The 12,500-nt window shown below is 37.7% G+C and overlaps 1 protein-coding gene across 1 annotated transcript in view; it reads right to left on the reverse strand.

Moving 5' to 3' along the window:
• The window catches only part of LOC122808548, an 89,587-nt gene that overhangs the window by 34,055 nt on the left and 43,032 nt on the right, over positions 1–12,500 (reverse strand). Inside the window, exon 3 of the mRNA XM_044079502.1 lies at positions 7,402–7,896. Coding sequence (XP_043935437.1) covers positions 7,402–7,896 — 495 coding nt within the window. The remainder of the gene's footprint in view (positions 1–7,401; positions 7,897–12,500) is intronic.

Here is a 12,500-nt window from a genome sequence, read left to right on the forward strand (position 1 = left end):
ATTTTTGTCTTCTCAGTTTCTTGTGAAGTGGTGTTTGGTCAGCTCTGAGCACTGAAACGTACATACAATGTATTTCTTCCTTGAAATAAAAAGCTAGAATTGAATTTCTGTACATATGACTTTTGTTCAGGCCATTACTGGATTAAAAGGTTGAATACAAAAACTTTAAAATATACATCAGAGCATCTATGACCCCATAGTTTCTGAGTGACTGGCAGTTCCCAGACCCCCCAATTTAATTCAGTTATAACAAGGTAGTCTTTTTTTTTTAGGTTGTGTAGAAAGGATTCAGGAAAAAGCAGAGTTGAAGAGTAAGAATAAATTGCTTTAAATAATCATGTTTTTTGTTCAGGTAATCACTGCATAAAAAGGTTGTTTACAAAAGCTCTAAGCCACATCTCAGAGCATCTAGAACCCCCCATGGTTCCTGGGGGGCCTTGCTGCTCCTAGACCCCTGGTTTAATGCAGTTGCTATTACCACAGTTATCAGAGTACAGTATTTCATATAAAATGCTGAATAAATGAATGAATAACTGAAGGAAAAATGAAAAGTAGGACAAACTGTGATAAAAGAAAAAAGTAATGTGAATAGTGTGAGTAGGCCGGGATGGGTTGGGCAATGGGGGATGTGGTGACATAGAGCATTTTCACCTAGCATGCTAGTTTACCTAAGGCTGGCCCTGACTGTCATATGAATTATACACATAGTAATTTAAGAAGTGAACATGGTATACACATTTATATTAACAGTGCTGTTAGCATAACAAAGTCATTATGAAGTACATGCCATACCGTGGCTTTAGCTAGATTTAAAGGAGAAAACTTACGCGGGATGAGAGAGTGAAGGCTATAGCAGGTAGCTGTAAATGTGAAGTTTTGGTTAGGATATGAGAAGGGCAGCTGGCATTAGCCACACCCCCTCCCTCTCCTTCACCAACCATTTACAGAAATTCATTTATAACTCACCCCTTCCACTATATCCCCACCTACTATTACACCTAGGTTGCCTACCTGCCAGGAGTATATTCCCCCCATTATGTCTCTAATACTTACTAAGTCTTCTAAAATACCACCTCCACTCTACACCCTACCTTTACTAATTACCCTTTCTTCTCTGACCATCTATGAAAACCAATCCTATATAGGATTCAACCATCCCAAGTGCTTTACTACCACCCCAATCCTCTCAAACCTTTCTGCCCTCTCATTCATGTCCATTGGCACCAACTCCTTTACCCATGCAAACACCCACCCTGTTATACCCAGATATGTTAACATCAAAACTAAATACTACCAAAAAGTGATAAATAAATTTCTAAAGCTCATAGCTGGTTTGCCCCACACCCTTACTATTGATGAGGATATCTATCCCAACCCTGGGCCACCTTCCCCAGACAGCACTAACTCTAATCATGACGGAATCAAACAAAAATGGAGATAAAAAGCAAATAAATATCACTTGGAACCCAAAAAAAATTTGCTTAGAAGCTCCAATAAAGGGCCGGCAGTGCTCGAAAATACACAAATGAGAACACCCAGGTCCAAGAGGAACTATTTAATAACGCAAACAAATCAATACGTTTTCGACCAACTTCTTCATCAGAATAATAAGTCAACAGTAAAAGCAATCAGTTATATAACATGCTTGATTAGAAGAATAATTTTCCAACCAATAAAATGAAACCACTTAATTACATGATTAATACACATAAATTCACCGAGCTATAACAACATTCACCTAGTGAAACTCATCAACTTTATACTAAAACCTTCTCAGTATAATGCATATTTAATAGGAATTTTAAAATTCATGATAAATATATTAATGCTTATAAAAAACTATAAAATAGTAGACATTAACTAAAAAAAGTGAACGTGAATACACATCCCATTTACATCCAATTCACTTACTGCCATCTAGTGACACTCTTAAAAATTACATACAAATGTTCAATTCACAGTTTGGCAGACCTCAACTTAAGAACTGGTTTAATAGATAAAAAATCATTCAAGCCTGGGGACTTATTCACATCCAAAATTAGCTGCCAATATAATTCTTTGTATTCCAGCTTGTCCTCCCACATGCCACCTCTTAAATCCATAGGGACTGATTCCAATACAAAGAAAGAGAATACTGCCTTAGAACAGATTTTTTGGTGTCTAAATAGTGCGTTATTACTATTCTGTTTTCTTATTTCATATAAATGTTCATAAATTATGCACTTAAGTTTTCTTTCTGTCTTCCCTATGTAGAAGGAGGTGCATTGACTACATGTGGCAAGGTAAATTAACCCACTACTATTGCAGCTGAATACGCCCCTGCTAGTTAAAAGTCTGTCCCTGGCCACTAAATGTACTGAATTCTTATTAATAATATGGGGACATTGAGAACAAAAACCACATTTGTATGCCCCTAATCCACGGGAAGATGTACACTTCGGTAGGGATGAATCAAATTCAAACATTTGTTTAAAGTTCAAATCCCTACGATAAACAAATTTTAAAGGAATTTTATTTTTCAATGGTAAATCAGTAATCTGTACAAACCTTTCCCATTCTCTTGAAATTAATTCTTTAATAAGGCCTGAGTCACCAGTGTAATCCAAAATATATGCTTTATCACCACTTGTAAAAGCATTATTCTTCCCTCCCATATTAAAAGATGTTAAATCTTTTCCTAAAATAGGGGCAAATCTATCCTTTCTCCCTAAAACCACCTGTTCCAAAATTTCATCTAATAACTGCCTTGGATAACCTCTCTCACTAAACATGTTGACCACCTTGTCACTTTCTAATATAAATTCTTGATCATCTGAGGCCATTCTGCTTACTCATACTAATTGCCCCTTCACTAAGTTTTTCTTTTGAAAAAAAGGGTGGGCACTTTTATAGTGGAGATAGGAGTTGGAGAATGTTTTTTTGCGATAAACATTTGAAACAAACCTATTGTTAACCTTTCTTATCGAAATGTCCAAATAAGTAAGTTGCTCAGTATTAAATTCAAAGGTGAAATCCAAAAAATCAGTTGTTCCCTTCACATATTCCAAAAATTGTTCTTTTGTATCAGTCCAAAAGATAACTATATCATCTAAAAATCTTTTGTATAATGACCAACAGTTGGAAAAAGGACTGTGGATTATATACCATTTCTCCCACCATGTTAATATTATGTTGGCATAAGTGGGGGCACATTTAGCCCCCATGGCCACCCCTTTAGTTTGCTTAAAGAATTCACCCTGAAAAAAACATAACATTGTTTTTCAAGATGATTTCCATAAAAAGAAGACAGTTAGTAAAGTTTTCCTGTGAAAATGTACCACTGTCTATCATAGCTTGTTCTAACCATTGTAAACCTAGTTCATGAGGAATAGAGCCAAACAAATCTATTATATCCATTGTAACAAAAATACGATTTGAGGTTAAAAGGTGGGGTTTAATCAGTCTTAGGAAATCCCATGAATCTTTTATGACTGTATCCCTAGTATAAGACAACCTTTTTAACTTCTCATCAACAAACTTAGCCAAAGGGGTGGTTAATGAACCTTCTGAGGAAACAATCAACCTTAATGGTGGATCCGTCGGGTTCTTATGTATTTTAGGTATACCAAAAACAGAAGGGACACGTGGTTGTTTGTTGAATAAAAAGTTAAACAGTTCTTGATTAATAGAACCTTCCAATAATAGATCCTGAAGTATCAAGTGGATTTTACTTTTGGCAATATTGACTTCATTAATAGAGGCCTTTGAATATTTTAAAGTATCATGTAATAAATCCTTCATCTTAGATTCATAAATAATACTGTCCATAAGCACGGTCCCCCCACCCTTATCCGGTTGCATCACTCTAACACTTCTAATCATGACAGCCCAAACATAAGAGAAAGCCTAAATAGACCCCCCCCAACTCACTACTGACCTGCCACTTAATCATTAGAATCATCAACAATAAGGTCCACAACCTCCATGCCCTCCTGACAACCTACTCCCCCGACATACTTTGTCTCACCGAAACTTGGTTAAAACCAACTACTCCATATAATGAAATTCTACCTCCAGGGTATAATATACTCAGGCTAGATCGTACTACCAGGTGACGGTGAGGGGTTGGTGTTCTCTATAAAACCACCCTAAATGTTACTCTAGACAACCTTCTACCACCTATATTTAACAAAGCAGAAATTATGATTTCCAAACTACACATAAATAAAAACAATAATTAGGGACCCTAGGAAACATCCTCTACTGGCTATCCAATGCCTACCCCCAAGAGACCCTTGTTCTAGGGGACCTCAATATAGATTGGAACACCTGCACTGCAGAGACCGCAACCACCCATGTAAACCTACATGGTTTTACACAAACTATAACCTCCCCTACTAGGATCAGCAAGCCTAACAGTAAAGAAAGTATCCTAGACTGGATACTAATTAATAGCCCCCACCACATATACAAATCAGATACTCTCCCTGAAGATCTAAGTGACCATTTCTTAACGTATACTATTAGGCATAAAGTTGAATGCCCACATCTACCCATCTATAAAACAATAAGAAATAACAAAACTTCAACCTTAATAAATTCTTAGAAGAACTTAAATTATGCAATTAGTCAATTCTAAAACAACTACATCTAGATGAGGCAGTAATACAATTTAGTAACACATTCCTGGCCATCCTTGACAATCATGCACCCGCACGCTCTATTAGAATTAAAAACAAAAATTACCCCCTGGCTCACTAAAGAAACCAAACTAAAGATCATCCAAAGAAATAATGCCTGGAACACCTGGCGCTCCTCTAAAGCCCTACAAGATCAACTCAAATTTCGACAATATAGGAATGATACAAAAAAAATCCATATTACTAGATAAAAAAAAATTCTGCCATCTACAGCAGAACCATCATAACAAGCCACAGAAGTTCTGGGTAGGTATTAATAAACTCCTCCAACCAGGGCAATCCACAACTCCAACCCCCTCAGCCCCAACCTAAATATCACCAGAGTCCATTGCCAACACCTTCAACAGTTTCTTTACAAAAAACATCCAGGCCCTTGCTAGCAAACTTAAAACCACTTGTCCTAATGCTGAAACCCCTAAACCCAGTGACAATCTCTCCTTTAGCTTCCAAAAAGTTCCAACTTCACTCATTAGAGCCCTAATTAAAAAACTCAAACCAACCACCCTTGCAGCTGACCTCCTCCCTGCAGACTACCTGCAAAACACTGCTAATGTTATAGCATACCCTGTCTCTATTTTGATAAACAGAACCATAACTGAAGCCTCTATTCCCCTCTATCTGGAAAATATCATATGTCATATCACTCCACAAAGGAGGCAGCTCTATTGAGCTGTCAAACTATAGACCAATAGCTATCCTTTCCCCTCTGGCTAAAATTATGGAAAAGTGTATCCATAAACAACTCTTACACTACCTTATTCAACATAATCTTCTGGCCAACTCCCAGCAAGGATTTAGACCACAGCACAGTACCACCTCAGCCCTCCTCTCCTTTTCTAATGTCATAAATTCCAACTGTAGCAACAACAAACTATCTTCTGCCCTGTTTCTCGATCTTTCCAAGGCCTACAACATGGTTAATCACCAGCTACTCTTACTTACCCTAAATAAAATATCCCTAAACAACCATGCTATACAATGGTTTCAATCATATCTTAGTGGAAGACAGCAGGCTGTCCTATGGCAGGACACACTCTCCACCCTTCTCCCATTACCCTTGGTGTCCCTCAAGGCTACATATTAGGTCTCCCTCTTCTCTCCCTCTTTATCAATGACCTCCACACTGTAATCTCAGATGCAACCTGTATACAATATGCCAATGACTCTACCCTGATTTGCTCATCCCCTACCCCTACAGATCTCCTTAGTTTAACCCAGAAAACCTTTAATACAGCTGATATTAAACCCCAATAAAACAAAGCTATTTCTCTTCTCCCCTACCCATAAATCCTCTCAACCTTCATTTACTATAACATCTAACAATGGGACCATAATCTCACCAGATATGTATACCAAACTCCTGGGTGTTATAATAGACAACAACCTCAAATATGATGCGCACATAAACCAAACTATTAAAACCATTAATAAAAAACTTGGCTCCCTATGCAAAAACAAACCTTTTCCCACCCCTCTAGCTAGGACTGCCATTGCCCATACCCATCTGCTTTCAACTCTACTCTATGCCTTGCCAATACTCACTAACTTGAACAAAACTGAGCTCAACAAACTCTCTAGCTGCTACAATCAAATAGCCAGGTTTGCCACAGGAACTCCCTACAGACAACACCATTGTCAAAACTTAAACCTCTTAAGATGGCTAGAACTCCCCAGGCTAATTCAATATAATCATCTTCCTGTAGCATACAAAGTTATTAACCATCGAGAAAAAATGCTTCTTTTAAAAACATTATCCATCCCTACAAAAACACTAGGCCACTTTGTTCTACTACAAAACTTGTGGTTCAGTCTCTTAAAGCTAACAACCTATCTGGAGAATCTTTATTTGCAAATTCAGTAGGCAAAACCTGGAATTCGCTCCTATCTGACCTTACTCTGAACCCCTCCCTTAATCAGTTAAAAAAAAAATCTAACCCAGTATTTTAAAACTCACTGTTTATGTCCTTGCTCTAACCCTGACTAAAGCCTCATCTACTTCCATGTCCCTGCAATTTTTTTTCACAGCGACTTGCCTCTTACACTAAAAGGTTTGAAAAGAGAAATTGTAACATATCTGTAGATACTCTGTATATAGCTGCACCTATAGGTTTGATAAGAGAAACTGTAACATATTTGTATATATTTCTGAATATAAACTGTATTCTTCAAAGGCTTGAAATTTGGGAGTATAACTTGTATGTTAATACAATATGTTTGTGCACATACTGTAACTTGCTTGTCTTTATCTATTTGTATGTTTGGAGATTTTCTCCCCGAGCCTCTGTTGAAAATGGGCATGTATCCAGTCGGACTATCCGGGTCAACAAATGTAAAACAAATAAATAAAAAAAAAAAAATTTAGCTAACACGTTAGGTTTTATCCCTGTATTGGATACGTTTTTTCCTGTTCATTGTTTTGGCAGCATTTTGCCGGAATGCACTAGAATTTCAAAATGCCCAAATATCACTATTTTTAGAAAACTGCCAGACACCTCAGCTGTGAAGGCTTGGAACACACAAAACAACAAAGGCAACACAAATATGTATTGCTTGTACCAACTGATATGAATGTATCCTTTTCTACTATTTAAAATCTTCTTTTAATCTATTGTTTCATGTTTTCATATGTCTTATTGAAAGCCTTTTATAATGAACTTCTCAAAATGACCTAAATTCTAGTTTCTGAACAATACTGTAGATGGGATTTCAGTAATACACATACCTGTTGCTTCCAAGTCAGCTAGTTCTGTACTAGGAATGACCCCTGCATCTCCTTCCTTCTTCTTCTGGATTGTCTCTTCCTTATCTGTGTCCAAGTCATTCAGTTCTGTACTAGGGACAATCCCTGTGTCTTCCTCTTTCTCCTTCTGGATTGTCTCTTCCTTATCTGTGTCCAAGTCATTCAGTTCTGTACTAGGGACAATCCCTGTGTCTTCCTCTTTCTCCTTCTGGATTGTCTCTTCCTTATCTGTATCCAAGTCATTCAGTTCTGCACTAGGGACAATCCCTGTGTCTTCCTCTTTCTCCTTCTGGATTGTCTCTTCCTTATCTGTGTCCAAGTCATTCAGTTCTGTACTAGGGACAATCCCTGTGTCTTCCTCTTTCTCCTTCTGGATTGTCTCTTCCTTATCTGTGTCCAAGTCATTCAGTTCTGCACTAGGGACAATCCCTGTGTCTTCCTCTTTCTCCTTCTGGATTGTGTCCATAATATCTACATCTGCAAGAAAAAAAAATGGCTACATCAAATTCAGCACTGATGGGGAGGACTCATGTCATCATCAACCTAGTTCTTCCCATTTTCCTGGAAGGTTGGGGTGTCAAGTCAGCTGTAAGTATCTTTCTCAAATCAAAGCCCCATACCTCTCAAGTGTACCTCATTACGAAGAACGTACCTCATTTGGGGTCTTAAAAAGTTCATGTTCCTCAAAGTTCCACATTGAAAGAGTCTGTCACACATTCAGTGTTAGGATTTTTTTAAGTGAAATCCATGGTAAAAATTAATCATATTAATTCATTAAAATATATTCTTTATAAGTAAAACCAGCCTATTTTAACCATCCTATGACCTTCCTAGTTGAAGTTGTTAGTAAGCCATTAGTATGTATTCCACATTTTGCCCATTTGTTCCACATTATGGGACAACATATATTTCTTGGGAAAATGTGATTTTACCATTATGGGCAGTTAAAGAATATTCCAGTACAATGCAACACTTGCAGATGTACTTGGGGGAAAAATAGCAAACATGCATTTCTTCAAAAGTATGCACCGGTATTAATAGGTCAAGAACTGAACAACACTATGGCCTGAAGATAAAGACAAAACCTGTTATGAACTGCATCAGAGGATCTTGAGTTTCGAAACCTCAGCCTACATATTTTGCAATTCTGGGCATGAAAACACCTTTTGGTATCTACAGAAACAGATTTATCTATGGACAGGTGCTACTTGGTTGATAAAAGTCCAATCATGAAGTATGTCCCCCTGGAAAACAGACCAATAAAAGAAGGTCACTCATCACATGACCCTGCCCTTATGGCATTTGCCTAAAGTGTCCCTTCAAACAATGGCCCATTGGAAATTTATTTATTTTATTTATTTTACATTTGTTTACCGGGTTAGTCCAACTGGATACATATCCCTTTTCAGCAGAGACCCGGGGAGAAAAGCTCCACAGTTAAACAGGTATTAAGTTACAATTCAAAAAGGCAACATAACATGGTAAGGTATAAAATGTTTAACATAACAGTTGCATGAAAGTTCTGGGAAAAAAGAGTACAGCGTATACCTAATTGAGACAAGGTTTAGGTTTGACATAAAACAATGTCTTAATAACATGGTCAGGTAGTCCGAAGTAGAGATATACCAGTAGCTATAATGTTCCAGGTAAAAAGGAAAACATATACATAAGTGAGACAGTGTTAAGTTTTGGGTTGCGTGTGTACAGTTTATAGATTTTCTTAGTGTGAAGAGACATCATGTTAAAATTAGCTATAACATAAGTAATTCCTATGACAAGTAGATTAATAAAAACATATGATTTTAGGACATTATCAATGCTGATTTTATAGGCTCTATATGTCGGTAAAGAAATATCAAGTAAATATGCTCGTAGAAGTTCATAGCTATGGTTGTTACAGTGAGGAGATCCTGTTACTATAGTTTAGGACAATAGTAGTAAAGAAGAGAGAAAAAGCAGGATAGTATGGGTAGTATTGGTAGTATTGGTAGTGTTGGTATTTTAGGATTAGTCAGGTTTGGTACAGGTACATAGCCAATGTTCTTTTAGGAAAGATTTGAGGTTGCTTTTGAACTTACTCAGGGAGGTGGTTAGCCTTAGGTCACTGGGAAGTGAGTTCCATAGTTTTCCAATGGAATTGGCGTAAAGAGCATCCTCCCAAGTTATTAGTTTTGATTGTTTGTATTAGTTCACTGTTGGAGGATCTAAGGCAGCTGAGGTTAGAATAGGGGATGAATAGTTTGTTTAAAGAGGGGGTTTTATGTGGTTCCTTGATAATTTTAAATGCTTCAGTAAGTTGATTAAGTTTAAGAAGATTTGGGAGTTCTAACCAGGCTAGTTTTTAGGTTAAGACAGTGATGAGTATGGTATGGTTCTCCTGTTACGAATTTGGCAATATGATTATAAGTCTTAGAGAGTTTATTGAGCTCAGCTTTATTAAGGAAGGAGAATACAGGGGAGGCATACAGTAGAGTGGAGAGAAGATGTCGTGCAATGGTTAGTTTAGTAGTAGGGTTAGAAAATTTTTAATTCTATACATAGAGCCTAGTTTTTGTTTACATTTTTAATAGTTTGGCTAATGTGCATGTCAAATTTGAGCTTGTGATCGATAGTAACTCCAAGTAGTTTGGCATTAGTGTCTGGCTCTATTATGGTACCATTTGTGGACTGAACTCGGAAGGTCATATTATTAGTGAGTGTAGGGTGTTGTGCTAAGGTAGAGGCTGAGGTGGGGAAAATTAGTAGTAGCTTAGTTTTGTTGGATTCAAGATAAGTTTCTTCTCAATAAACCATGTTTCTATTGCAGCAAAGCAGTTTTGGGTAATTACTTGAAGATTGTGGAGGAGGCCGGAGCAGATCAGGGTGGAGTCATCTGCATATTGAATGCATGTTGAATTGGGGATTACAGAATAAAGCTCATTTATAAATACAGAAAAAAGAAGGGGACCAAGTATAGACCCTTGGGGAACTCCTATGGTGTTTGGTAGTAATTGGGATAGCTTGCTTTGCCACTGAACAGCTTGTTGTCTCCCTGACAGGTAGTCTTCAAACCAGCTTAGGGCTGAGTAGTCAAGGTGAAATATTTTCAGTGTATGGAGCAGTGCTTGGTGATTAACCATATCAAAAGCTTTTGATAGGTCCAGAAAGAGCGCCAGAGGTAATCAGTTTATTATTCCGGTTACAGTTGACTGAGTTAACAAAGGAGAGAAGGGCAGTGGTTGTACTGTGATGTGGGCGAAAGCCATGTTGGGTGTTAGACAAAGATTATTTATGGTTAGATGGTGGAGGAGTTGCTTATGAACACATCTTTCCAAGATTTTGCTATCGGGGACATTATTGCTATAGGTCTAAAATTGGATATTTCCATGGAGGTACCGCCCTTGTGAAGTGGGATGACATATGATATCTTCCACATTGTGGGGATTTTAGACTCAGTAATACTTCTATTTATCAGAATGGAGATAGGATAGGCTATAACCTCTGATGCTATTTGAAGGTATTCAGCTGGGAGTCGATCAGCAGATAGGCTAGATGGTTTAAGTTTCTTTAATAGGGAGCAAATAAAGGAGGTTGAGATTGGTTGCAGATAAAAGGCAGGTGGAGATTGTCCAGCTGAATTGGCTGTAAGGGGGGTAGGATTAGTAGAGGAAGTAGAGAAGGAAGGTAACTTGCCGGCTAGGGACTGGATGGTCTCAGTAAAAAATGAGTTAAACTTATTGGCTACTTCATCTGGGTCTTTACCAGTAAGATTAGAAGGGGTAGGAGTGGAGGGTTTCCCAGAATGAAGAAGGTTATTAAAACCAGCCCAAAACTTTTTAGGGTTATTCTGATGTTTATCCTGTAGGTGGCAATAATAGTTTTTTTTATCTTGGGTGATATGTGACTTAGTAATATTCCTTAGCTGCTGGAATTTAATGCGATCTAGGGCAGTTTTGTGGATCGCCACTTTTCCCAAGCTTGGTCTCTAAGCTTAATTTTTGATTTAGTTTCCTTAGTTAGCCATGGTGCTATGCGAGTTTTTGATCTTATAAGGCGGTTAGGTGCATGAGAGTCCAGTATTTTTAGAAATGTGTCGTTAAAAAAACCCACACTCTCATCTAGGGGAAGTGACTTAAGGCTTGACCAGTTACAGGATTTAAGTTCGTCTAGGAAAAGTTCTGGAAGAAATTTTTTCTTATTTCTAATTAGTCTATATAAAGGAGGTCTTGTTAATACCATTTTGTCCTTTCTTATATATGTGATTAAGTGGTCGCTGAGATCATTGGGGAGGGTTCCTGTGGTATAGTTATTAGTATTTTTGTTGGTGAGAATCCAGTCGATGGTGCTATCTTTTTGCTTAGTATTACCAATTCTTGTAGGGGAAGTAATGTGTTGGGAAAATCCATATAGGTTAATGGGTGGGGGATTAATTTGGTCAGTGAATTGTGCCCAGTCTATGTTGACGTCTCCCAGTATAATGGTCTCTTGGGGGTAGTTAATGGTTAACCAGTTTAGGGTTACTTCCAAGGTTTCTAAATTTTTCCCTGGGGGAATGTAAACTACAATGAGATTAATGGCCTTATGTTTGTTAAGGCATATTTGTAGGGCAATTAGTTCCATGTTATCGGCCTTAGGGGGTTGTATTGGGTTCATTATGATATTCAGTGTATTTCTGAACATTACCGCTATTCCACCACCTTTCTTTTTTATCCGGTCAACCCTCCACATATTAAACCCAGGTGGAAGTATCTCTTCATCCTTAGTGGATGGTTTAAGCCAGGTTTCAGTTAGGCATATAATGTCTGGGAGATGCATGTCTAATAATGCATGAAGATTCTGAACCTTATTATTTATACTTCTAAGGTTGAGATGGAACATAAGAAGAGTGCTGGAGGATTTAGAGGCTACATTTGGGTAAGTGGAGTCTAAATTAGTAGTAGGAAATCAGTAGGAACACAAATCTATCCCCTGGTAGTTTCTCAATGTGCCCCACTGTGTATCAGGTATAGTAGGCCAATCTTAAAATGGGTTAAATAGTACTGCCTCAGTCTTGGGCCAACTGCACTGAAGACCCCGAGAAGTGAATATCAATCTGCTGTTTC

Source organism: Protopterus annectens, chromosome 8.part0 (genome assembly GCF_019279795.1).
Source record: "Protopterus annectens isolate FY-2018-M chromosome 8.part0, PAN1.0, whole genome shotgun sequence".
NCBI lineage: Eukaryota > Metazoa > Chordata > Ceratodontiformes > Protopteridae > Protopterus > Protopterus annectens.